Below are 26,634 nucleotides of genomic sequence, written 5' to 3'. Positions count from 1 at the left end.
CCAAATCTAGAATCATCTTCCCCATGCTAACCTTAACTATTAGTGGGAGAAATGCAAAACTGACCCAAGATTAGCATCTAAGAGAAACCTCACCCTACACCACATTGTTGCCAAACTTTCACGTTGGACCTAAGCATTACGCACACCAAACTCCTGTAAAATACTAAGACAAGAATACAAAGATTCTTTGTGAAAGTATTTATTTGGTCAACTTGTTACATTAAGACAGTCATGCTTTACATGGGCCCAATGCAACTTATGTTAAGACTTTTATATTTCATCAGAAATCCCCCTCACAAAATGTGTGGTTTCAAAGGATGGCTTCATTTAATAAAAGTTCAGAACACAGTAGCATTTTGCACAGGAGAGCACAGTACATGATTTAAAAATATAGTGGTCACACAGAGCTTGTGAGGAGGAGGAAGTATTTATTGAACGGTAAGCTGTTGAAAGTCCAGCTGTTGCCTTTTGAGTTACAGCCAAGGACATTTTCCAAGGTGTGCCCATACATGCAAGGTGTGTCAATACTTTATACTTTGAAATGCATATCACACCCACATTGGCATGATTTCTACTCCTCCCCATTGCCTCTGTGTGACCAACACTGGGACGGTTTAGTTTGCCGTGTTGAGAAGCTTCTTGATGTCACCCTCAATGTCGATGGTTGGGAATCTTCTGCTGTAGCGTTTGAATGGCTCTCCGTCTGGCCCAATGAGAAACTTCTCAAAGTTCCAGGCGATGTCATTCCTGCCAACGGGACTCCAGATGATGCATTTGGGGTCGTTCATTAAGGCCATGGGATCGTCGCTTGGGAACGGCAGCTTCTCCTTGAGGTACACAAACAGGGGGTGGGCGTGCTTCCCGTTCACATCCACTTTCTCAAGGAGCTGGAAGTTGGGCTCAAAGCCATTTCCCGGACGGACATACTTCAAGGACATCAGAATTTCTTCGTTATTGCAGTTCTCCTGCAGGAGTAGATTGTGGGAAGAATATGTAATATGTACAGGCAAAGTTTGTTGTTTGACCTCGTGGTCTATCAAAATAAGTCCCTTGTCCAGTCATAACCAGAACCCTCAATAAACTGTAAAGAACCCCACATGTTCTTTCCCCTTCATTTGGGATTGAGGACTATAGAACCTGGTGTGGGACTATGTCCAAATAGTACCAGGTCACTCACAGGTTTATTGAACCACAGCAAGAACAGATTAATTTGTGCTCCACCTGCCCACCACACTCCAACTACCAACCGGTCAGAGCAGTCTGGTTTGCATTGATGATAAGCTATGATCAGAAAGTTACATTACCCTATATTAAAGTGTTGAGAAATCCATCCCCCCCGGATTTACCTGATGTCCGAATTGATTGCAGGGCACCCCCAGAATCACGAGACCCTTGTCGGTGTACCGTTCATGGAGCTCGTTCATCTGGGTGTAATCCCTGGTGGTCGTACCTCAGAGAGACGCCACATTCTCGATCAGCACCACTTTACCGCCAAGTGACGAGAATTTAAAAAAATCTCCTGAAATGAGCTTGGCCGTCATGTTGTAGAACTCACTTCCAGACATGTTCCTGATTGACATCAACCACGCTTCTATCTGCGAAACAGGGCTGTTGCTGGACTTTTTATACAACGGGTATGCTCATTAGTCCAAACAGTTGCGTTTAGCAACGAAAACGAGAGTTTCTATTGGACAAATTCAGCTAGGTTCCTCCTCGTTTCGTTCAGTTTGCTTCTGTTTTAGTAACGTTTTGCAACAGAATCGGCGTAATGAATCAGTACCGCCCAGGGTACTCAACATGGAAATGGGAGGTACTTCCTGAACATTTTAGGGAAAGTCTACATTTTGGGGGGATATGTTGTATAATTAAAATGGCATAAGCATGCTTTATCCAGAACAAATAACAATGTTCATGAAGAATTTAAGACGATACAAATAATGACACCTCCTGGGCGTCTAAATCAAGTCCCAGCCATGTGTTTCACTGATTTTGCTATCGCCACTGTCTAGACTTTATAGAAGGTCCCTCAATGCAAAACACGCGCGGGAATCTGTCCTGTACTTTGACAACAGTTTCGTTCACCAGTTCGTACAGTAAGTTTCATTCTTTGCTATTCTTCCTAGCTAAGTGAGTAAAATGAAGTACTTGATGTAGGCCACGCTTCCGTGACAATCCACTCGAACAATATTGCAAGTTAGACAGTTAACGTAAGTAGCAGTAGTCACCTAGCCAATTTCTCAACCTAACAATGTTAGCAGAGTGGTTAGCTACTTATTTTTATTGAACCTTTTTAACTAGGCAAGTCAGTTAAGAACACATTCTAATTTACAATGAAGTTCTAAACCGGACGACGCTTGGCAAATTGTACGTTGTGACACAGCCTGGAATCGAACCAGGGTCGTTAGTGACTCCTCTTAGCACTGAGATGCAGTTCTTCAGACCGTAGCGCCACTCGGGAGGCCTTCGAGGGCAACTTGCGTCAATAACATTGCAGGCTGTAAAATGGCCTGCTAACCATGAATTTCAGCGTCATATCATCATCAAGTGGCTTTTAGCCTGTGTCTGAACAGGTAAATTTAGCAAGCTACAATCAAACAAACCATTGCCCTTCGACGTGAACCCGCCTTGTCTCATACAGTAACATAAACGATTTAAAAAATAAATAAATAACTCAACCTTTCGTTTCCAATGGGAACAAACGAGTCATAGTGGTCATAACAAGCAAGGAGGTGGGCAGAGCCAACAACGAGCTAGCAAGATCCTATTGGCTCGTTCTAGCATACATCTGCATATTTCCATTAGGCAACACCTCCAATGTGAAGTGCGCATTAACTAAATTCACATTTTCTCTCCTAAACAACGCGATTTTTAAAACCTTTTTGCAAAGGGTAAAGTAAAAAAAAAAAAAACAAAAAAAACTTTGTCCACTGTTCATAACAAATTCTAGTTTTGGGAACAGAAAACGGTATTGAAACATTCGTACAAAAAAAAATACAAAAAATAATGAAATGTATGCATTCACTACTGTAAGTCGCTCTGGATAAGAGCGTCTGCTAAATGACTAAAATGTAAAATGTTGTTCCACAGCCAGTGGGCTTCCTCCGCCAAGCGGATGCTTTACATTTATGCATCGGTGAAATATCTTTCTCATTGTTCTAGCTGTGGTAACATTTTGCAGAGGATGATGCGAAAGAAGAGACGCTCCTCTGTGGACAAAAGCGCTGCACCACCAGATGTGTCTAGTAAGGCTCCCAAACAAACCAAACCACCAGACTGTGTTTGTTTTCGACTTTGCCTGTCTCATGTCATGAGTACAATACACAAACTAGCTCGCTACATGTACTGTCTGTCAGTTCATTAGGGCTCTATCCCCTCCCTCATTCAGAGTCTAAGAAGAGTAGGACCACTGGCCATCAGTCCAAGACCACGGCTCAGGAGGACACCAGTATTGACTCAGTCTTTGGCCAATTTCTGCACGAGGCTGGTGTTGTCTTGAGACAGGGCAGTACATCCAATGAGATCGGTAAGCAAGACACACACCAACATCATCAACATATTCACTGACTATTGTTTTAAACGGGCAATTGTTGGATAATGCATCATTTTATTGCTTTGTAAGCTGTGGACCAAGTGGTTTTCCAAAAGAGACTGCAGCAACGTCTGAAAAAGAGTCCCAGATACCCCGGTGTGAGTATAATGTTTCAAATACTGTCTGGTATTGCACATTCTGTAAAGCGTGTTGCCTAATAAATCAGGCTGATACCACCATGGTTACACAGCGTTTGGAACATGTCCCTTCGTGAGCTCGACGAGCCAGAATGTTGAATAACATTTAATTTCAACGTACTCCATTGGTTGTCTGTGTGGTTGGTCCTTATTCGGGTAGAAAGTGGAGAAGAAATATCCACAAGAAACTATTACTAACCCAACTTTTCATAACGCTGTTACTGTCGTTGAGATTTCGATCACCTGGTACGTGCTCAAAACCATGTGAACACCTGCAAGACTTCTGTTAGTTTGCATGCATCGTGTGCTTGTACTTCCATTTTGTGCGTGTGCCTTAGGTGATGAGCAAACGAATTGTGATAACCACAAACTGAGACCCGCGTTTTGAAGTTGGTTTAGTAATACTTTTTAATAATACTTTCCTGTGGGTATTTTGTTTCCAATTTTCACTGGGAGAAGGACAAAATCAGTGGACAGGAGGTAGTATGTACAAATGAAGTTTATTCAGAAATCTGACTTGTAGGGACTGTTTGGAATTTTTGAATCTTAATGTTAGAGACGAGAGTGGACAGTCCACACTAAAAATTGTAAAGGCTATAAAGCGTGCCTGATTTTTCTAACCTTGATTGCCAACAGATTGTGCAGGAGTTCATCACAGGACTGGAGTCTCACATTGAGGATCCTGAGAGGTTCAGGAACTGCCTCCTCCCCTGTGTACCACGCCTGGCCGATGGGGACTCAAGGTAATCCCACACAGCCCTAAGGATACCATGGTACCTGGCTCTCTGGGGGGCCATCAAATTCTAATAAACCTTTGCTTAGTGTCAGTATAACATTTTCTAATTGTTACATGGAAACATAAATGTCGTTATGATTGTGTCACTTTGTGTCCTGTCTGTGGTCCAGCTCTGTCAGCTCATTTCAGGAGAGTCTGCTGCGCATGCTGCTGGGGATTGAGATGCTGCAGGTATGACAGCCTCCTTCTGTGCAAAAACACACTGGCCTGAGTAGTGTCTGAACTGTGATGTCTTTCCTTGTCATTGGCCACTAGGTGTGAACTTTGAATGGAACCACAATTTCGAATGGAACCTAAAACCCACATGTTCTTTTCTTTTTGTTCTAGGTTTTGGTAATCAACACTTTGTTTGAGAAACTTCCCGAGTTCATGTTTGATGGGTAGAGTGCTTTTTTCAAAAACATTTTGTTTGTTGCCTTACACATACAAGTTGACTATATAGATTTTCTTGTACTCTAACCAAATGACCCTTTACATTTGCCTTTCTATTCCCTGTAGTGCCGGAGAGGATGGTCTCAATATCCCTCGTGTTATTGTCAACCAGCTCAAGTGGTTGGACAGAATCATAGACAGCAAGGTACTCATATTACTATGACAGCAGATCTAACCTATAGTCTACACTTGTCCCACATGTATATTCCCACTAAGTAGCAGGACTTGACTGACTTCCTTCTGACCTAATTGTACCCTGTCGCTATAGGAGTTAGCAGGTAAGCTGATGCAGCTGGTTTCCGTGGCATCGGTTGAGATACAGCGTGACATCATCACCAGTCTGCCAGAGATCCTGGAGGACTCCCAACACAGTGACATTGCCAGGGAGCTAAAGTGGGTGGAGCCCTGTTAGAGGCAGTCTTGTGTGGTAATATGTGATGTCATGATAAGAGTCCCAGTGATGTGAACATATCTGCTGTATCTGTTCTCTCTCTCCTTTCCTCTTTAGCTCCTTACTCCAGGAAAACACTCAGCTGACTGTGCCAATCCTGGATGCCTTCTCAAGCTTGAATCTGAGCTCCACTCTGTTGGCTGAGGTAGCCCCACACACACACAAACACACTCATGGTCTATAGTCCATTTATTGCTGTTTCTGGCTAAAGCTCTCATTGGGGAGTCAATAAGAGTAGAATTACACTGTGTTGGATCTGTTCAATGATTCATGATGTGTTCACAGCTCAGGGCTTATTTATGCAAAGGTGTATTTCGCTCATTACACTGACATCATTTGTCGGTGTAACAATTATGCTATTGACTGATGTCCTATGTACTTACAGTTATCCTGAGGAAATTTCATCAAGTGGCTTGTTGACTAATAGCTGCCTTATGAGTAACTATGGTCCTTACTTAGATGAGACAGTCATTTTCTATTTACACATACATTTGTTTTGCATCGACAAAGTGCTCCTTTACCACAAAGTTGGACCAAAAACCAATACATTAAAACAATACAGACAATATTGCACACCCCATAATGTACATTTTGTCTTAAAACGTCTGTGGTCCTGTGTGTCAGGTGCGTGTGTCTGTCATGGCCACCCTGTCTGCTGTCCACCTGGAGGACCTGCCTGTGGTGGTGAAGTTCATCCTACACTCCATCTCTTCCTCAGACGCCCTAGAGGTCAGAGGTCACACACAGTGGTGTCCTTGCATGTAGTCTTGCACTTCTCTTTCTAATAACAAGAACAAATGAAAAGTGCCTCACAAAGTTTCTATATTACCACCACACAAAATGTTTCCCCATTACAGACTACAATCTGCAGTGATGATGATGATGTGTTTTGGTCTCACTGAGTGGTGCCGGGTTCTCTGTGGGGTATCAGGTGGTGTGTGACCTGCGTAAGAAGCTGGAGTTGGAGCTGTGTGTTCTCCCTCCGGTGCTGCAGGCTTCTCAGAGCCGCATGAAGAACAAGGGGACAACCGAGTGAGACATTTTTCTCCAACACACCAATACCCTCCTAATCTCTGCAGAGCACCATTGCATACTGTTATGAATCCACATAGCACTACCTTCAGTGGGATTTTACATTTATTCTAAATAACAAGGCTGTTTCTGGTCACATTTTTCCACCAGGTCCTGCAACACCTCAGCATCCAGCAGCAGCCAGGACAGTGTTGCCTTGGTGTTGGATGGCATTAAGTCTGCAGTGCGCTTCCAGAAGACCACCTCTGAGGCCTGGCTTAAGGTAGGGAGAAAAGGAAACTACAGGTGTTATATCAACAGCCAGTTACTATTTCACCATGTGACTCTCCCTGTGTTGTTCTGCAGGCCATAGAGAATGTAGACACAGCAGAGGATCACAAGGTAAGTCGGACACATCTTTCTCAGATTCTCCTCTCTATTCCTACAATTTCATACGGGCTGGTACTTGGCAGATGACTCGTTGATCCTGTGTGCACGTGTGAATTTGTGTGTGTCGGTCAGGTCATTGACCTGCTGGTGCTGTTCATCCTGCACTCCACCAATGCCAACCACAGCCGGCGTGGGGCTGAGAGGGTGCTGAAGGTCAAAGTGAGAGCAGGACAGATCCAGGAGGCTCTGCTACAGAAAACCTTCAGGGGCTATGCACAGGTGGGAAAGTCCTGTTACAGTAGTCCTGTCTGTCTCTAAGTGAAGCTTGTCCTTAGCCTCATTCTTGTCCCTATTGTAGCTGCTAAATAGAACTCTGTCCGAGGGCAGAACGGCGCTAACTTTGAACATCAACTGACAAGCTAGTGGCTGCAGGTTCGTGTGTGATAACGTGGACTTGTTCTAAATGAAATCTGTGGAATACAGAACAAAAATTGGGCCTAATGGATATAATAGATATATCTATTAGGCCCAATTTTTGCTTTGTATTCTCTATCTACAGTTGAAGTCGGAGGTTTACATGCACCTTAGCCAAATACATTTAAATTCCGTTTTTCACAATTCCTGACATTTAATCCTAGTAAAAATTCCCTGTCTTAGGTCAGTTAGGATCACCACTTTATTTTAAGAATGTGAAATGTCTGAATAATAGTAGAGAATTATTTATTTCAGCTTTTATTTCCTTCATCACATTCCCAGTGGGTCAGAAGTTTACATACACTCAATTAGTATTTGGTAGCATTGCCTTTAAATTGTTTAACTTGGGTCAAACGTTTCGGGTAGCCTTCCACAAGCTTCCCACAATAAGTTGGGTGAATTTTGGCCCATTCCTCCTGACAGAGCTCATGGAACTTAGTCAGGTTTGTAGGCCTCCTTGCTCGCACACGCTTTTTCAGTTCTGCCCATAAATGTTCTATAGGATTGAGGTCAGGGCTTTGTGATGGCCACTCCAATACCTTGACTTTGTTGTCCTTAAGCCATTTTGCCACAACTTTGGAAGTATGCTTGGGGTCATTGTCCATTTGGAAGACCCATTTGTGACCAAGCTTTAACTTCCTGACTGATGTCTTGATGTTGCTTCAATATATCCACATAATTTTCATCCCTCATGATGCCATCTATTTTGTGAAGTGCACCAGTCCCTCCTGCAGCAAAGCACCCCCATAACATGATGCTGCCACCCCTGTGCTTCACGGTTGGGATGGTAATCTTCGGCTTGCAAGCCTCCCCCTTTTTTCTGCAAACATAACGATGGTCATTATGGCCATACAGTTCTGTTTTTGTTTCATCAGACCAGAGGACATTTCTCCAAAAAGTACAATCTTTGTCCCCATGTGCAGTTGCAAACCGTAGTCCGGCTTTTTTATGGCAGTTTTGGAGCAGAGGCTTCTTCCTTGCTGAGCGGCTTTTCAGGTTATGTCAATATAGGACTCGTTTTACTGTGGATATAGATACTTTTGTGCCTGTTTCCTCCAGCATCTTCACAAGGTCCTTTGCTGTTGTTCTGGGATTGATTTTCACCAAAGTACGTTTATCTCTAGGAGACAGAACGCATCTCCTTCCTGAGCGGTGGTCCCATGGTGTTTATACTTCCGTACTATTGTTTGCACAGATGAACGTGGTATCGTTTGGAAATTGCTCCCAAGGATGAACCAGACTTGTGGAGGTCTACAATTTTTTTCTGAAGTCTTTGCTGATTTCTTTTGATTTTCCCATGATGTCAGGCAAAAAGGCACTGAGTTTGAAGGTAGGCCTTGAAATACATCCACAGGTACTCATTGACTCAAATGATGTCAATTAGCCTATCAGAAGCTTCTAAAGCCATGACATTGTTTTCAGGAATTTCCCAAGCTGTTTAAAGGCACAGTCAACTTAGTGTATGTAAACTTCTGACCCACTGGAATTGTGAAATAATCTGTCTGTAAACAATTGTTGGAAAAATTACTTGTCATGCACAAAGTATATGTCCTAACCGACTTGCCAAAACTATAGTTTGTATAGTGGTTGAAAAACAAGTTTTAATGACTCCAACCTAAGTGTAAGTTGGGGTGACTTAGAAATGTCCTTGTTTTTGAAAGAAAAGCAAAAAAAATGTTGTCCTCATTAAAATAACATCAAATTGTTCAGAAATACAGTGTAGACATTGTTAATGTTGTAAATTACTATTGTAGCTGGAAATGCAGATTTTTTTAATGGAATATCTACAGAGGCCCATTATCAGCAACCATCACTCCTTTGTTCCAATGGCTCGTTGTGTTAGCTAATCCAAGTTTATCATTTAAAAGGCTAATTGATAATTGGAAAACCCTTTTGCAATTATGTTAGCACAGCTGAAAACTGTTGTTCTGATTAAAGAAGCAATACAACTGGCCTTCTTTAGACTAGTTGAGTATCTGGAGCGTCAGTGTTTGTGGGTTCAATTACAAGCTCAAAATGGCCAGACACAAAGACTTTCTTCTGAAACTCGTCAGTCTATTCTTGTTCTGATCAATGAAGGCTATTCCATGCTGTGTACTACTCCCTTCACAGAACAGCGCAAACTGGCTCTAACCAGAATAGAAAGAGGAGTGGGAGGCCCCGGTGCACAACTGAGCAAGAGGACAAGTACATTAGTGTCCAGTTTGAGAAACAGACGCCTCACAAGTCCTCAACTGGCAGCTTCATTAAATAGTACTCGCAAAACACCAGTCTCAACGTCAACAGTGAAGAGGCGGCTCCAGGATGCTTGCCTTCTAGGCAGAGTTGCAAAGAAAAAGCCATATCTCAGACTGGCCAATAAAAATAAATGATTAAGATGAGCAAAAGAACACAGATACTGGACAGAGGAACTCTGCCTAGAAGGCCAGCATCCCGGAGTCACCTCTTCACTGTTGACGTTGAGACTGGTGTTTTGCGGGTACTATTTAATGAAGCTGCCAGTTGAGGACTTGTGAGGCGTCTGTTTCTCAAACTAGACACTAATGTACTAGGCACATGGACAAGGACATTTCTAAGTGACCCCCGAACGGTAGTGTATGTGGACACCCCTTCAAATTAGTGGATTTGGCTATTTCAGCCATACCCGTCACTGACAGGTTTATAAAATTGAGCACACAGCCATGTAATCTACATAGATAAACATTGGCAGTAGAATGGCCTTACTGAAGCGCTTAGTGACTTTCAACGTTGCACTGTCATAGGATGCCACCTTTCCAACAAGTCAGTTTGTCAAATTTCTGCCCTGTTAGAGCTGCCCTGGTCAACTGTAAGTGCTGTTATTGTGAATTGGAAATGTCTAGGAGTGACAACGGCTCAGCTGCGATGTTGTAGGCCACACGAGCTCACAGAACGGGACCGCCGAGTGCTGAAGCTCATTGCGTGTAGAAGTCTTCTGTTCTCAGTTGTAACACTCACTACAGAGTTCCAAACTGCCTCTGGAAGCACTGTTCGTCGGGAGCTTCATGAAATAATTTTCCATGTCCGAGCAGCCGCACACAAGCCTAATATCACCATGAGCAATGCCAAGCATCGGCTGGAGTGGTGTAAAGCTCGCCGCCATTGGACTGTGTAGCAGTGGAAACGCAATCTCTGGAATGGTGACTCAAACTTCACCATCTTGCATTCTGATGGACTTATCTTGGTTTGGCGGATGCCAGTAGAACGCTACCTGCCCTAATGCATAGTGCCTACTGTAAAGTTTGGTGGAGACTAAATAATGGTCTGGGGCTGTTTTTCATGGGTCGGGCTAGGCCTCTTTGTTCCAGTGAAGGGAAATCTTCACGCTATAGCATACAATGACATTCTAGACGATTCTGTGCTTCCAACTTTGTGGCAACAGGAAGGCCCTTTCCTGTTTCAGCATGAGAATTCCCCCATGCACAAAGCAAGTTCCATACAGAAATGGTTTGTCGATCAGTGTGGAAGAACTTGACTGGCCTGCACAGAGCCCTGACTTCAACCCAATCGAACACCTTTGGGATGAATTGGAACGCCGACTGCGAGCCAGGCTTATCGCCCAATATTAGTGCCCGAGCTCACTAATGCTCTTGTGGCTGAATGGAAGCATATCCCCACAGCAATGTTCCAACATCTAGTGGAAAGCCTTCCCAGAAGAGTGGAGGCTGTTGTAGCAGCAAAGGGGGTACCAACTCCATATTAATTACCATGATTTTGGAATGATGTTCGACGTGCAGTTGTCCACATACTTTTGGTCATGCAGTTTATTTGCTCTCTTCATTGGATCACCAGACAGCGCTCTATGTGTAGGCTACTTCTCTCTGGTGTAGTTTTTGTCCGGTAGAAAGTTCAAATGCAAGATTAACTTCAAACAAAAATTAGGAAATGTCGCTGGCTACATTCTGTCTATGATACACAGAAATATCATGGCCATGCATTGTTTTTTGCACAAATATCTTGCTTTTTCATTATGAGCTAATTTACTTGTGGCTGCTAGCAAAATAGCTTAGCACTTCTTTGTCTGTTAACGTTGATGTTGTACTAAACTATAATTGCACACCCCATTATCTCTATTGATGGAAACCACTGGCCTATCTTTGACTTCACCATCTATTGTTATCGCCAAAGTTTTGGCATCTTTCATAAATTGCGGCCGTGAATCTGCCATAGAAATAGTTAGAAAGAATAAGATGATGAAGTTCTGTTAATATGGATAACTTTTGAAAGATGGCTGGTATGCGTTTTTCTACATTGTAATGGACACGGTGCAACCTTTAGTAGGTAACGTTAGGCTGCTGGCAGGCTTCAGCTGTGGTACAGCAAAGCCAAGTTAGCCTGTGCTTATGGTTCTCAAAGGGAAAATTTACTTATAGGCTAGAATGACTTTGCTCATGGTCATGCACCCTGCAAATTGCATCTAACTAAGTTCCTTGATTTTATTTTGCGGATGCTTTTTCATTATCTGGATAGACACTTGTGGTTTCTAGCTGACGTTACACCAATCAAAGCAGTGGAGCGTGTAGTTAAGCAAAACTTTAGTGGTCAAAACCATCTGTCTTGGGGGGAGCTGGTTTGCAAAATGCTATCATGTGATGCAATTATACCATTTATAAAATGGTCAGAGATACAGTGTATTCAGGAAGTATTCAGACCCCTTGACTTTTTCCACATTTTGTTATGTTTCAGTCTTTTTCAAAACTTTGATTAAATACATTTTTTCTTCATCAATTTACACACTATACCCCATAATGACAAAGTGAAAACAGGTTTTTAGAAATGTTTGCACATTTATTAAAAATAAAAAACATATCTTATTTACATAAGTATTCCGACCCTTTGGTTTGAGACTAGAAATTGAGCTCAGGTGCATTCAGTTTCCATTGATCATCCTTGATGGTTCAACAACTTGATTGGAGTCCACCTGTGGTAAATTCAATTGATTTGATATGATTTGGAAAGGTACACACCTGTCTATACAAGGTTCCACAGTTGACAGTGCATTAACAAAGCCATGAGGTCGAAGGAATTGTCCGTTGAGCGCCGAGACAGGATTGTGTCGAGGCACAGAGCTGGGGAAGGGTACCAAAAATGTCTGCAGCATTGAAGGACCCCAAGAACACAGTGGCTTCCATCATTCTTAAATGAAAGAAGTTTGGAACCACCAAGACTCTTCCTAGAGTCGGCCGCCCGGCCAAACTGAGTAGTGGAGAAGGGCCTTGGTCAGGGAGGTGACCAAGAACCTGATGGTCATTCTGACAGACCACTCTGCAACACTGGTGGAGTGCTGCAGGGATGGTTGTCAGTCAGGCCGTTACGTTAGAGTGGTCAGACGACGCCACTCCTCAGTAAAAGGGACATGGCAGCCCGCTTGGAGTTTGCCAAAAGGCACCTAAAGACTCTCAGACCATGAGAAACAAGATTCTCTGGTTTGAAGAAACCAAGATTGAACTCTTTGTCCTGAATCACAAGCGTTATGTCTGGAGGAAACCTGGCACGATCCCGACGGTGAAGCATGGTGGTCGCAGCATCATGCTGTAGGGATGTTTTTCAGAGGTAGGGACTGGGAGACTAGTCAGGATCGAGGGGAAAGATGAACGGAGAAACGTACAGAGAGATCCTTGATGGAAACCTGCTCCAGAGCGCTCGGACTGAGACGAAGGTTCACCTTCTAACAGGACAACGACCCTAAGCAAACAGCCAAGACAACAAGTGGCTTCGGGACAAGTCTCTGAATGTCCTTGAGTGGCCCAGCCAGAGCCCGGACTTGAACATCTCTGGAAAGACCAGAAAATAGCTGTGCAGTGACGCTCCCCATACAACCAGACAGAGCTTGAGAGGATCTGCAGAGAAGAATGGGAGAAACTCTCCAAATACAGGTGTGCCAAGCTTGTAGCGTCATACCCAGGAAGAATCGAGGCTATAATCTCTGCCAAAGGTGCTTCAGCAAAGTGCTGAGTAAAGGGTTGCAATGCTTATGTAAATGTGATTTTTCAATCATATATTTATAAATTTGAAAACATTTCTAAAAACCTGGTTTTGCTTTGTCATTGTGTGTAGATTGAGGAGGGGAAATAAAAATAAAAAAATGTAACGTAAACATTTTTGGAAAAAGTTGAGGGGTCTGAATACTTTCCGAAGGCACTGTATTATTTTGATATAGACTAGCTAAAGAAAAGTTGAAATTGACTAATTATCCAATGGATTATGATAATTGTCCTATTTTTATTTGCTCCATGGCTCAGGTGGACACAAGGCTGTTTGGCTCATCTCAGTCACAAAGAGGAATAACATTGCAGTTGTTTCTGATGTATAAACAATGCCATGCTGGTGGATGGTAACATTCAAATAAAACCTAGGCCTGAAACAAAATAAGGCTGAAAATAAATAATTTATGTCATCAAGGAAAAGACACCGCATGCTGCTGCTCCAGTTTCAACTGTTCTGCCTGCGGCTACGGAACCCTGACCTGTTTACCTGTCCCAGACCTGCTGGAACCCTGACCTGCTGGAACCCTGACCTGTTCACCTGTCCCAGACCTGCTGGAACCCTGACCTGGTCACCTGTCCCAGACCTATTGGAACCCTGACCTGTTCACCCGTCCCAGACCTGCTGGAACCCTGACCTGTTCAACGGACGTTGTACTTGTCCCAGACCTGCTGTTTTCAACTCTCTAGAGACAGCAGGAGCGGTAGAGATACTCTCAAAGATCGGCTATGAAAAAGCCAACTGACACTTACTCTTGAGTTGCTGACTTGTTGCACCCTCGACAACTACTATGATTATTATTATTTGACCATGCTGGTCATTTATGAACATTTGAACATCTTGGCCATGTTCTGTTATAATCTCCACCCGGCACAGCCAGAAGAGGACTGGCCACCCATCATAGCCTGGTTCCTCTCTAGGTTTCCTCCTAGGTTTTGGCTTTTCTAGGGAGTTTTTCCTAGCCATCGTGCTTCTACACCTGCATTGCTTGCTGTTTGGGGTTTTAGGCTGGGTTTCTGTACAGAACTTTGAGATATCAGCTGATGTAAGAAGGGCTATATAAATACATTTGATTTGATGATTTACACAGATTTGCACAAAGTGGGCATTTCGGATTTGTCTCTTCATGCCCAAATATATCATACTTTGTTTTAGACAATGATTTATTGACTTAAATCGTTGTGTAAAATCATGGGTTATATCTGGCATCATGGGTAAGCTCTTTCAGCTCGAAAAAGTGGATTTCTACTGATGTGGGCATTTTTTAAAGTTCTAATATTGTAGAGAACAATCCATTAATAATTGTATATGATTCATAATGACACAGGGCAAAGAAAACAACTACGTTTAGAGAATCATTTAGTAGCGCCCTCTTGAATTGACCCATATTTACTACATTCTAGAGCAGTGAGTGAACGTCCTATGGTATATCGCTGAGGGATGGAACTGGGGCTGAGGAAAGGGAAGCCGATTTTAGAAAATAAATAGTATGAGGTAAAGATGAGCTGTGTGACTGAGGTGTTAATGTGGTGCTGATGCTGTGTGACTGAGGTGTTAACGTGACGCTGATGCTGTGTGACTGAGGTGTTAACGTGATGCTGATGCTGTGTGTGTTTAGGTGATGCGAGGTTACTTTCCTTCCATCTTGGCCCTGGCTCAGAGTCTGCTGCGTTCCCCTGACCCTTGTGTGGTGCCCATCGGTGGACACATGTACAGACTCTCATTCACTGCCTTTGACTCCTACTGCCAGCAGGTCTGTGCGTGTGTGTATAAATGATGTCTTTATGCATGTGTGCTGGCTAAAATATGCTTCACTTGTGCTCATTTCCATTGTCAAGCGTTTTCAGTTCTTGTTCTCTGTGTGTGTGTTCAGTAGTATCTTGTGGTTCTTTCTGTGTTTTCTATTAGGAGGTGGTGGGCTCCCTGGTGACCCACGTTTGCAGTGGAGTGGGTGGCGAGGTGGACGTGGCTCTGGAGCTGCTGTGTGGGCTGGTGACAGAGAAACCCTCTGAGATGGCCCTCTACGCCATCTTTGTCAAGGTGAGGATTCAACTGTCCCCCAAGACATGTTTGCAACTGATCACAAGCCATCTATCTATTCTGTATTTGACTGAGAATTGTTCTCAGCAGGGTCGGTGTTACTAACCTCTCCCTGGTGTGTGTGTGTGTGTTTGTGTGTGTGTCTGAAGGGTATCCTGGACTACATGGACAACCTGACTCCCCAGCAGATCCGCAGGCTCTTCCACCTGCTCAGTGGCCTGGCCTTCGGACAGCAGCAGCAGGGCACACACATCCAGGTGAGGGTCACTGTGGGTCGATCAAGGATATAATAGGCCTATTTAATTTCTATGGGAGCAGCACTGACGACAGTACTGTGAAACAACCACACCACAGAGATGGTAGGTAATGTGGTGCCATGTTTTTATCTGTACATGATTTTCTCTATCTTTCTCCCTGTGTCATTCCTTATGCCACATATCCACATCTGCTTCCTCTGTCTCTGTTCTCAGGATGACATGCACATAGTGGTCCGTAAGCAGCTCTCCAGCACCGTGCCCAAGTACAAGCGCATTGGCATCATCGGTGCTGTCATGGTGGTGGGCAGCATGGGGGCCTGCAGGTAGGAACTGCTGCCTTCTCACATCCACTCTGCACTTACCAGACTTAATCCTGTTAGCTCCTGGTGGAAAAAAGAGCCCCAACGGTGCCTCTCATTTTTCCACTCAGTGGGGAGACTTATTGTGCCTCAGTATCCATTTTGTAAATTCTGAGTCTTATTCTTATCTCTCTCTAGGCCCAAAGTGGAGGATTCTCAAGGTGGCACGTTGCCCAAGGAGACATTCAGACAGGTGAGTGGTATAGGCAGGACCACTGTCTGTACAGTCTGAATGAAGGGCTGATGCACTTTCCTGGTGCTGGGAGAATGCCTGTAAGTGGATGGTGTGTGCTACTCTATATGCATAAGTGTGTGCTGACCTATCTGTGTAGGTGACGGCCCTGCTGGAGCTGGTACGGTCGTGCAGTGAAAGCTCTCCGGAAGCTGCTGCTCTCTACTATGATCAACTAGCCAACCTGGTCCTCACCTGCACTCTGGACCCTCTGGTGCAGGTCTGCCTCTCACATAAACACTCAAGACACACTTTATAGCTCTTTTAATGGTCCTCTTTCAACGATACTTCACCTTTTTTCTAAACCAAATGGACCCTTTTTATTGTAGATGTTATGACAACACTGGGACACTGCCATATTTAAAAGGGTAGCTATTTACCCTGCCACTGTGCATCTGGTGTGTTCACGCAGGCCTGGATAGGGAAGAGTGTGCTGGAGGACTTCCAGGAAGACTTTGTGGTGGATCTGGGACCAGATATAACTGGGTGAGTGGTGCACTACTGCCCAGGGACTGGGTGGCGGTAATATAGGTCAACTATATACGGCTGGCAGCAAGTCATTACGGAACTCTACTTATGTCTTTACGTTTCAAGAAACGCATCAATGTGTATTTTGTAAATAGTGTGTTATGTAGGCAGTTTACCTGACCATGTAACCGGGTCCCAGTATTAACCTACCTTCTGCTCTTCCTCCCCTTGTATGTCCTAGGTCCTTCCCCTTCCCCGCCTGTTTGATGTACAACCTGGATGATGAAGAGAGTCAGGGAGGCATTGCCATCAACCTGCTGCAACTACTGTCTGATGACCTCCAACACAAGGGGGAGCTGTGGAGCAAGACTGGGAACAACAAGACCCAGAGGTCAGACACTACATTGGCTACAGTTTTGATTATCTAATGTAAAACAATGCAGAATGTCCATACTGAGTTGAATCGTGATGTGATTATGGATAAAGCAATAGTGTTATTGAATGTTTTGAAGTGGAGCATCTTAACAGTGTATTTCTCTCTGTTATGTGTGGTACTGTAGGCGAGTGTCTCCTCTGTGCCTGTCTCCGTTCTTCCGGCTGCTCAGGCTGTGTGAGGAGCAGCAGCACCAGGGAGACCTGGAGGAGATAGATGCCCTACTGGGTGAGGAGGAATCCTGGGTTTTGTCTGCTGGAGCAGGGACACGCATGAACTGGTTTTCACTGGGCCGAAAAGTCTACTGAACTATGTCCAAGTACTCAAAAAGAAAAGAGGACCAAGGCACTCTTCATATAATTAATTAAAATGCATTTTTTTTGTATGGCATGTTCAATGGAAATAAAGTTTTAAAAGCTTTGTTTCCATTGAACATGCCATATAAATAAAGGCATTTTAGTTCATTATATGAAGAGTGCCTTGGTCCTCCTTTCTTTTTGATTACCAATTTACCCCTTTTACCAAAGAGCACCTTCTGTTTACCAAAATCTACTATTGTGTGCCTTAGCAGTGCTTCTCTTACTCCTCTTTTTTTCTGTATGTACAAGTACTTTTTGAACATGAGAACACTTCAGGCACTGTAGATCATGTATGGCTACACGGCAGCAGACGCATTGTGTTTCAACACGGCCTGCTGGGAGTGTATGAGATCTGCTCTGGTTCTTGCGGTTCTGATGGGAGTCTGTGTGGGTGTCTGTCTGCAGGCTGCCCTCTGATCCTGACTGACATGGATGTGGTGGAGAAGTCAGAGAGCCTGTCCAAGCCTGAGAGAGAGTTCCTCTGTTGCCTGCTCTTCCACACCATCAACTGGTTTAGAGAGGTTACTACAACTCTGTCTTAGACAAGAGAATTCTGGTCTATAGCAAGACACGTATATTTGCTGTGGAGTCCATATGATTTCTTTGTGTTGTATATGCCAATGTGAGTTTATTTTTGTGCACAGACCTTTAGAGAGTGTGTGTGTGTGTGTGTGTGTGTGTGTGTACAGGTTGTGAATGCATTCTGCAGTCAGAAAGACCCTGAGATGAAGATGAAGGTGGTGACTCGTCTTCAGAACATCACCTACCTCCAGACTCTATTGGAGAGGACTTTGGCAGGTGCTATTCTGCACATGCATTTTATCAACACGTTTCTGATCAAAATGTTTCAATCTTACATGCTTTAGAAAATGTGAAAATTCCATGGACTGTTAATTTGACAATCCCTGTTTTTTTGTTTCCATTCATTTGACCATTCCTGCTTTTGTGTATCAGCAACCCCTGGCTATGCTCCTCCTCTAGCCAACTTTGATGGGGAGAGTACAGAGGGAGTTCCATTGTCTAGCTCCTCTGCTGCTCCAAAGAAGGGAAAGAAAGGTAAGCAAATCTAAAAGGGACATACCTTACTCTGTATACTGACCAGGGAAAATATCAATTTAAAAAGAAAAAACATTTACAACTTTTTCCTGAGATGAGATTCAACACTTATTGTGGTGGTTGTCTTGCAGAGGGTACTGGTAAGAAGAGGAAAGCCCCTGCTAAGAACTCGTCAGCAGACAGCTCTCAGCTGGAGGAGGGCACGGAGGCAGAGGAGACCCAGCAGGTGGACACACAGAGACCTCTGACCTCTCACCTACGTCACATTATGTGACTCTTAATGTACTCTCTTTACCAGGGAATTAAATGAGATTTTTTTGGTGTTCCTTCTACCCCTGCAGGACCATGCAGAGAAGGAGAAGGTTCAGGAGGCCACCAGGCCTGGGGTCAGTCTGGTTTCCTACCGGCCCTTCTTCAGAGAGCTGGACATGGAGGTGCTCAGTGTGCTGCAGTGTGGCCTGCTCTCCCGCTCTCTGCTGGACAGTGAGCTTCACAGCAAGGTAGGACACCACCCAGTCCAGAGCCTGGACACATCTAATTCCATTTAAACTCTGTCAATTTAATGAGTTGAATTGAAATGAAATTACTGAATTGAACAATGATAATAAAGGTGTTAGGCAATTTTCTCTGACTTGACTCCGTTAACGCCAAATTGGCCCCAACCGTTTACCCTATATGTGTCTCATACACATTCAAATAAAGCCAGGGACACTAGTTAGAATCCCTCCAATGTTTCCATGTGCTGTAAAGAGATGCTGTGGTCCTGTGCAGGTGCGTGAGGAGGTGCAGCTGGGCCCAGCAGAGTTAGTCTTCCTGCTGGAGGATATGTGGCGCAAACTGGAGTTCAGTCTGACTGCTGCCCCTGCCAAGAGAGTCCCCTTCTTCAAGGTAGGACACACACACACACACACACTGTGTGAGTTGTGTGAGTCATAACATAAGCTTCTCTTTCATTTTCCACATTGTCTCCTGGCTGCAGGGAAAAACAGACAAGAGCGTGGGTTTCTCCCACCTGCAGCAGAAGAGCCCTAAGGACATCGCCGCCTGCTGTGTCCAGCTGCTGCCCACCCTCTGCACCCACCTGGAGAACTGCCACAATCACTTCCAGGTATACATTTATTTTGCCTGGCACACATTTAGCTCATTGTTTGTAGTGTCCCTCTTTGTGACACTTTCCTGCTGTGTGCAGACTCTTCTGCCTGAGAACCAGGGGGTGGTGGACGCCTCGGGCCTGGATGTGCGAGAGCATCAACTGCTGTCCTCAGCCTATCAGCTCCTCCTACAGGTTCTACACACCACCTTCAGCTGGTCAGTCACACCTCGACACCACCTGCACACTCCTGCCTTTCAGGACAGTATCATCACAGCGCCTCACCTTCAACAAAATGACAATTACTCAGGGTTTGGCAACTGTGGTCCTGGAGAGGTTGGTGTTGTTTTGTTCCAGCCCGGTTCTTACATACAGTGCATTCGGAAACACCTATTCACTTTTTACAAATTTTGTTACATTACAGCATTATTCCAACATTGATTAAATAGTTTTTTCCCCTCATCAATCTACAAACAATACCCCATAATGACAAAGCAAAAACATTTATTTTATTTTTTCAAATTCATTAAGAAAAAACTGATCACAAGTATTTGGACCTTTTACTCAATACTTGTTGAAGCATCTTTGGCAGCGATTACAGCATTGCGTCTTCTTGGGTATGACGCTACAAGCTTGGCACACCTGTATTTGGGGAGTTTCTCCCATTCTTCTCTGCAGATCCTCTCAAGCGCTGTTGGATGGGGAGCATCACTGCACAGCTATTTTCAGGGCTCTCCAGAGATGTTCGATTGGGTTCAAGTCAGGGCTCTTGCTGGGCCACTCAAGGACATTCAGAGACATGTCCCGAAGCCACTCCTGCGTTGTCTTGGCTGTGTGCTTAGGGTTGTTGTCCTGTTGGAAGGTGAACCTTCGCCCCAGTCAGATCTTGAGCGCTCTGGAACAGGTTTTCATCAAGGATCTTTCTGTACTTTTCTCCGTTCATCTTTCCCTTGATCCTGACTAGTCTCCTAACATCCCTACAGCATGATGCTGCCACCACCATGCTTCACCATAGGGATGGTGCCAGGTTTCCTCCAGACATAACGCTTGTCATTCAGGACAAAGAGTTCAATCTTGGTTTCATCAGACCAGAAAATCTTGTTTCTCATGGTCTGAGAGTCCTTTAGGTGCCTTTTGGCAAACTCCAAGCGGGCTGTCATGTCCCTTTTACTGAGGAGTGGCTTCCATCTGGCCACGCTACCATAAAGGCATGAGTGGTGGAGTGCTGCAGAGATGGTTGTCCTTCTGGAAGGTTCTCCCCCGGAGCTCTGTCAGAGTGACCATCGAGTTCTTAGTCACCTGACTAAGGCCCTTCTCCCCCGATTGCTCAGTTTGCCTGGGCGGCCGGCTCTAGGAAGAGTCTTGGTGGTTCCAAACTTCTTCCATTTACGAATGTTGGAGGCCACTGTGTTCTTTTGGGACCTTCAATGCAGCAGACATTTTTTGGTACCCTTCCCCAGATCTGTGCCTCGACACAATCCTGTCTCGGAGTTCCATGGACAATTCCTTCGACCTCATGGCTTGGTTTTTGCTCTGACATGCACTGTCAACTGTGGGACCTAATATAGACAGGTGTGTGTGTGTGCCTTTTCAAATCATGTCCAATCAATTGAATTTACCACAGGTGGACTCCAATCAAGTTGTAGAAACATCTCAAGGATGATCAATGGAAACAGGATGCACCTGAGCTCAATTTCGAGTATCATAGCAAAGGCTTTGAATATTTATGTACAGTGAGGGGGAAAAAGTATTTGATCCCCTGCTGATTTTTGCAGAGGGGTCAAATACTTATTTCCCTCATTAAAATGCAAATAAATTGATAACATTTTTGACATGTGTTTTTCAGGATTTTTTTGTTGTTATTCTGTCTCACTGTTCAAATAAACCTACCATTAAAATTATAGACTGATCATTTCTTTGTCAGTGGGCAAATGTACAAAATCAGCAGGGGATCAAATACTTTTTTCCCTCACTGTACCGTTGAAGTCGGAAGTTTACATACACCTTAGCCAAATACATTTAAACTCAGTTTTCACAATTCCTGACATTTTAATCCTAGCAAAAAATAGTCTTAAAAAAAGACCTGTCTTAGGTCCGTTAGGATAACCACTTTATTTTAAGAATGTGAAATGTCAGAATAATAGTAGAGAGAATTATTCATTTCAGCTTTTCTTTCATCACATTCCCAGTGGACATTCCCAGTGGGTCAGAAGTTTACATACACTCAATTAGTATTTGGTAGCTTTATCTTTAAATTGTTTAACTTGGTTCAAATGTTTCGGGTAGCATTCCACAAGCTTCCCACAATAACTTGGGTGAATTTTGTCCCATTTCCAGCATCTTCACAAGGTCCTTTGCTGTTGTTCTGGGATTGATTTGCACTTTTCGCACCAAAGCACGTTCATCTCTAGGAGACAGAACACGTCTCCTTCCTGAGCGGTATGATGTCTGTGTGGTCCCATGGTGTTTATACTTGCGTACTATTGTTTGTACAGATGAATGTGGTTCCTTCAGGCGTTTGGAAAGTGCTCCCAAGGATGAACCAGACTTGTGGAGGTCTATACTTTTTTTCCTGAGGTCTTGGCTGATTTCTTTAGATTTTCCCATGATGTCAAGCAAAGAGGCACTGAGTTTGAAGGTAGGCCTTGAAATACATCCACAGGTACACCTCCAATTGACTCAAATGATGTCAATTAGCCTATTAGAAGCTTCTAAAGCCATGACATAATTTTCTGGAATTTTATTGTGTGTAGATTGATGAGGATAAAAATTGTTTTTTTAATCAATTTCAGAATAAGGCTGTAAAGTAACAAAATGTGGATAAAGTGTAGGGATCTGAATACTTTCCGAATGTACTTTACCTGATTCAACATTTGGGAATCAGGCGTGTTAGTGGGCTGCAACAACACCTGCACACACTGTCTCTCCAGGACAGGTTTTTCCAACTCTATGGATCTGGTCGCTGTAGCCTATGGTCCTGTCAGTTGTATCAGTAGTTCTTGTGAATCACACTAGTCTCTGTTTGTCAGGTCTGGTTTCTCCCAGCCAGAGCACCGTGGCCTGCTGAAGAAGACTCTGGGAGTGTTGGCTGGCCGCTTGAAAGAGGGAGGGCCTGAACTGACCATGGACCAGCTCATCAAGTGAGTGGAGAAACATTCCCTGTCAGATCAGTCAGGTGTGCGTGCGTGCGTGCACAGTATGGTATAACTGTTCTCCCCTGTCTCTGGTCTCCAGACACAGCTTTGAGTACCTGCTGAACTTCCACAGCACGGTTCCTAGCCTCAGCATAGCTCTGTGTCTGTCCCAGCTGCTTAGCACTGTGGCTGATAGAGGAGGGCACCAGGCTACATACAGGGAGCAGACTGGTGAGACACACACACACACACACACACACACACACACTATCTTTTTCTATAGGATTGATGCAACTGTAAAATTGACTTTATCAGGATCAATTCTATGACAATCCAGTGAATTCTGAAGATTTATTGATGTTCTGTAAAGTGGCATTTTCAATGAGGATCAGTTCAGCATAGAACGGTCTCTCCCTCTAGCAACCCTAGCCCGGCGGTTCCTGTGCCAGGAGTGGGGGACTACCAGCGGAGACCGAGAGAAAGGACCCAAACACAACGAGACTCTCCAAACTCTCCTCAGGTGTGTCTCACAAGGATTCACTGATCATGTAGAGCAGATTAATAAATTAAAGGGATACTTTGGGATTTGGCAATGAGGGCCTTTACTTCCCCAGAGTAAGATTAACTCGTGGATACCATTTTTATGTCTGCGTGCAATTGAGTGGAAGTTGCTAACTAGCGCTAGCGCAATTGCTAACTGACTTCGTGATTGTGCTAGTTAACATTGGCTTACAAAACTACCTCTAACTTCCTTAGTACTGGACACCGAGTCATAAAGCTGGTATCCACGAGTTTGTCTCACTCTGGGGAAGTAGATACATCCCTTTTAAGTATCCCTTTAAGGTGGCCATGCCATGTCAGTATACCACAAACACTGGAAAGGGTCATTTACTCTATAGGGGAGTCCCAACAGTCTTGTAACCTAATTTATTGCAGCTCTTCTACTGCTATTGTAAGGTGAAAGATAATATTCATGGTGTTCATGATGTTTTAGTTCCTTCCTCTCCTCTACACTCCCCTTCTCTGTAGTATTTACCTGGAGCACACTGATGATGTTCTGAAGGCGGTGGAGGAGATAGCTGGAGAGGGCATCCCTGAGCTCCTCAACTCGGCCAAAGGTGCCAGCTCTAGAACTTGGCCCACTCTCAACAGGTAGATGCTGGTACATATGTGTGTATTACTATCACTATCTCTCCTGACCTCTACATACAAGTGCCCTGTTTGCCTTTGTTCCCCTCTTTTTTTTCCCTCTCTTGTCCCTCTCTCTCTTTAGGCTGACGTTCCTGGTGTTCTATAAGGGAATGATGGGAGTGCTGGAGAAGGCTGTGAGGAAGATTCCCCCTGGCAGAAACAGCGACAGCACTGAGGTACACAGTTACCCAACAGGACGCACATTCACAGACAAAAACAGAGGAACTGCCAGTGGAGCAAGGTGGTGCTAGCAGCCATCGTGCAGTGACTATGATACACATTCAGCAAGCATTTGTGTGTGATTTTTTTATATAGGGACATTATTAACCCTTTGCTGTGTCCAGGTGACGAGTGAGAAGCTGCTGACATGGAACCTGGCTGTCAGAGACTTCCACATCCTGGTCAACCTGGTTAAGGTACTGAGTATGTTTACACTGGGAGCTAGTCATGAATGGGTTAAGCCTTATTCAAACACATGATGTGTCTAATATGTGTTATGATTGTTCAATTCACTTTGGAAGATGCATGGCTGGAAACAGCGTTTAGATGACTATGCCCACACTAAATGACAATAGGGCCGGGACGATACAAGTATTGGAATATTTTTTTCCATGACACAAATGAAACCACGAAGCAGATCAAATCTTTGGTCCTGCTGTATGTAACATGTTGTGTGCTGTAGCTTGGACAATAAATACATGTGACTCTGGATGACAATATAATGTTTGTTTCCAACATTAGGGCTGTTTTCCTAAATCTGCACCGTGGTTTGTTTCCTTGCCTAGATACTAACGAGTATCGCGGGACTGGTATTGTCCCAGCCCTAAATGACAAGCATGTCAACATGTTTTCTGCCTCTCCAACACACACTCTGGATGGAGGGAGATTAAGACATCTGTCATGCTCTGCTGGCTCCATGTGCCCAGTGTGTACATGTGCAGGGCTGTGTGCATGTGAACTGGCTGGCTGGGTTTGGGTGTTGAGAAGCTATATGTAATGTGTGTAATCTAATGTCTCCATCTTCCCTCGTCAGGTGTTTGACAACAGACCAGTGCTCAATGTGTGCCTGAAGGTGAGTCTCAGCACCTTGGCATTTCCTCTGCCTGCCATATTGTCAGACACATTCCATAACTAATGATATTATATTAATTGTCTTTTTATGTTGTTATTGTTGCTAGTATGGCCGTCTTTTCCTGGAGTCTTTCCTGAAGCTGGGAATGCCATTGTTGGATTTCAGTTTTAAAAAGCACAAGGTATAAGCCAAAAGACTGAGGGAAAAATACTAAAGAGAATGGTTTATTTCAAATTAAATAAGGAAACATTACATGGTGTCAATAGCAGCTCATGTTGAATTATTTGACTCAATTTATAGTAGTCATAAATACTAGAGCCCTGCACGGGCATGAATTTCAATCCCGAGCCCTACCCATGCCCGCGTCGTTCAGGTCCTACCCTACCCAGGCCCGATTGCTTTTGCCAAATTAAAGGCCCTGCCCAAAATCAGAAATAACTTCCTCCATTAGTAAATCCATTGGCTGTTCCTCTCTGTCACTCGCTCCCTACATGCTGTTCACTCTGCACGTGCTCAGCTCATGGCAGCTCTGAATCTGTGAGTAACCATAGCAGCGGCTCCATTTGGGAATCTGCTCACTGAAGAGACATGAGATACAGCGGGGTGAAAAAAAGTATTTGATCCCCTGCTGATTTTGTACGTTTGCCCACTTACAAAGAAATGATCAGTCTGTAATTTTAATGGTAGGTTTATTTGAACAGTGAGAGACAGAATAACAACAAAAAAATCCAGAAAAACGCATGTCAAAAATTTTATAAAATGATTTGCATTTTAATGAGGGAAATAAGTATTTAACCCCTCTGCAAAACATGACTTAGTACTTGGTGGCAAAACCCTTGTTGGCAATCAGAGGTCAGACGTTTCTTGTTGTTAGCCACCAGGTTTGCACACATCTCAGGAGGGATTTTGTCCCACTCCTCTTTGCAGATCTTCTCCAAGTCATTAAGGTTTCGAGGCTGACGTTTGACAACTCGAACCTTCAGCTCCCTCCACAGATTTTCTATGGGATTATGGTCTGGAGACTGGCTAGGCCACTCCAGAACCTTAATGTGCTTCTTCTTGAGCCACTCCTTTGTTGCCTTGGCCGTGTGTTTTGGGTCATTGTCATGCTGGAATACCCATCCGCGACCCATTTTCAATGCCCTGGCTGAGGGAAGGAGGTTCTCACCCAAGATTTGATAGTACATGGCCCCGTCCATCGTCCCTTTGATGCGGTGAAGTTGTCCTGTCCCCTTAGCAGAAAAACACCCCCAAAGCATAATGTTTCCACCTACATGTTTGACGGTGGAGATGGTGTTCTTGGGGTCATAGGCAGCATTCCTCCTCCTCCAAACACAGCGAGTTGAGTTGATGTCAAAGATCCCCTGCTGATTGTCTCATCTGACCACAACACTTTCACCAGTTGTCCTCTGAGTCATTCAGATGTTCATTGGCAAACTTCAGACGGGCATGTATATGTATTCTTGAGCAGGGGGACCTTGCGGGCGCTGCAGGATTTCAGTTCTTCACGGCATAGTGTGTTACCAAATGTTTTCTTGGTGACTATGGTCCCAGCTGCCTTGAGATCATTGACAACATCCTCTCGTATAGTTCTGGGCTGATTCCTCACCATTCTCATGATCATTGCAACTCCACGAGGTGAGATCTTGCATGGAGCCCC

At 44.2% G+C, this 26,634-nt stretch overlaps 1 protein-coding gene and 1 pseudogene across 3 annotated transcripts in view; one reads left to right on the top strand and one right to left on the bottom strand.

Annotated features, from left to right (window-relative positions):
* Positions 1-183: 183 nt before the first annotated feature.
* On the bottom strand, positions 184-1,747 carry LOC106565574 (glutathione peroxidase 2-like; annotated as a pseudogene). Its single transcript, XR_001319691.1, has 2 exons — positions 1,347-1,747; positions 184-965 (listed from the first exon to the last, which is right to left on the bottom strand). The product of XR_001319691.1 is annotated as a glutathione peroxidase 2-like (transcript).
* A 196-nt stretch (positions 1,748-1,943) lies between these two features.
* fancd2 (FA complementation group D2) overlaps positions 1,944-26,634 on the top strand; it is a 28,745-nt gene continuing 4,054 nt past the window's right edge. Inside the window, exons 1-40 of one of the 2 annotated variants that reach the window (XM_014132846.2) lie at positions 1,944-2,093; positions 3,160-3,242; positions 3,386-3,523; positions 3,620-3,687; positions 4,363-4,469; positions 4,633-4,693; positions 4,850-4,902; positions 5,021-5,099; positions 5,223-5,347; positions 5,463-5,550; positions 6,030-6,134; positions 6,337-6,437; positions 6,588-6,699; positions 6,783-6,818; positions 6,939-7,085; positions 14,902-15,036; positions 15,192-15,323; positions 15,473-15,580; positions 15,794-15,903; positions 16,078-16,132; positions 16,272-16,391; positions 16,584-16,657; positions 16,881-17,030; positions 17,200-17,300; positions 17,837-17,952; positions 18,121-18,229; positions 18,386-18,487; positions 18,619-18,713; positions 18,829-18,987; positions 19,259-19,375; positions 19,467-19,595; positions 19,677-19,795; positions 22,607-22,717; positions 22,812-22,942; positions 23,132-23,231; positions 23,741-23,863; positions 23,985-24,078; positions 24,247-24,318; positions 24,936-24,974; positions 25,081-25,155. In XM_014132846.2, coding sequence (XP_013988321.2) covers positions 3,182-3,242; positions 3,386-3,523; positions 3,620-3,687; positions 4,363-4,469; positions 4,633-4,693; positions 4,850-4,902; positions 5,021-5,099; positions 5,223-5,347; positions 5,463-5,550; positions 6,030-6,134; positions 6,337-6,437; positions 6,588-6,699; positions 6,783-6,818; positions 6,939-7,085; positions 14,902-15,036; positions 15,192-15,323; positions 15,473-15,580; positions 15,794-15,903; positions 16,078-16,132; positions 16,272-16,391; positions 16,584-16,657; positions 16,881-17,030; positions 17,200-17,300; positions 17,837-17,952; positions 18,121-18,229; positions 18,386-18,487; positions 18,619-18,713; positions 18,829-18,987; positions 19,259-19,375; positions 19,467-19,595; positions 19,677-19,795; positions 22,607-22,717; positions 22,812-22,942; positions 23,132-23,231; positions 23,741-23,863; positions 23,985-24,078; positions 24,247-24,318; positions 24,936-24,974; positions 25,081-25,155 — 3,957 coding nt within the window. In that variant the 5' untranslated portion in view covers positions 1,944-2,093; positions 3,160-3,181. The other variant, XM_014132847.2, reaches the window with a different exon arrangement.

This window comes from Salmo salar, chromosome ssa12 (assembly GCF_905237065.1).
Source record: "Salmo salar chromosome ssa12, Ssal_v3.1, whole genome shotgun sequence".
Classification (NCBI taxonomy): domain Eukaryota; kingdom Metazoa; phylum Chordata; class Actinopteri; order Salmoniformes; family Salmonidae; genus Salmo; species Salmo salar.
This window is presented reverse-complemented; position numbering and strand designations above follow the sequence as displayed.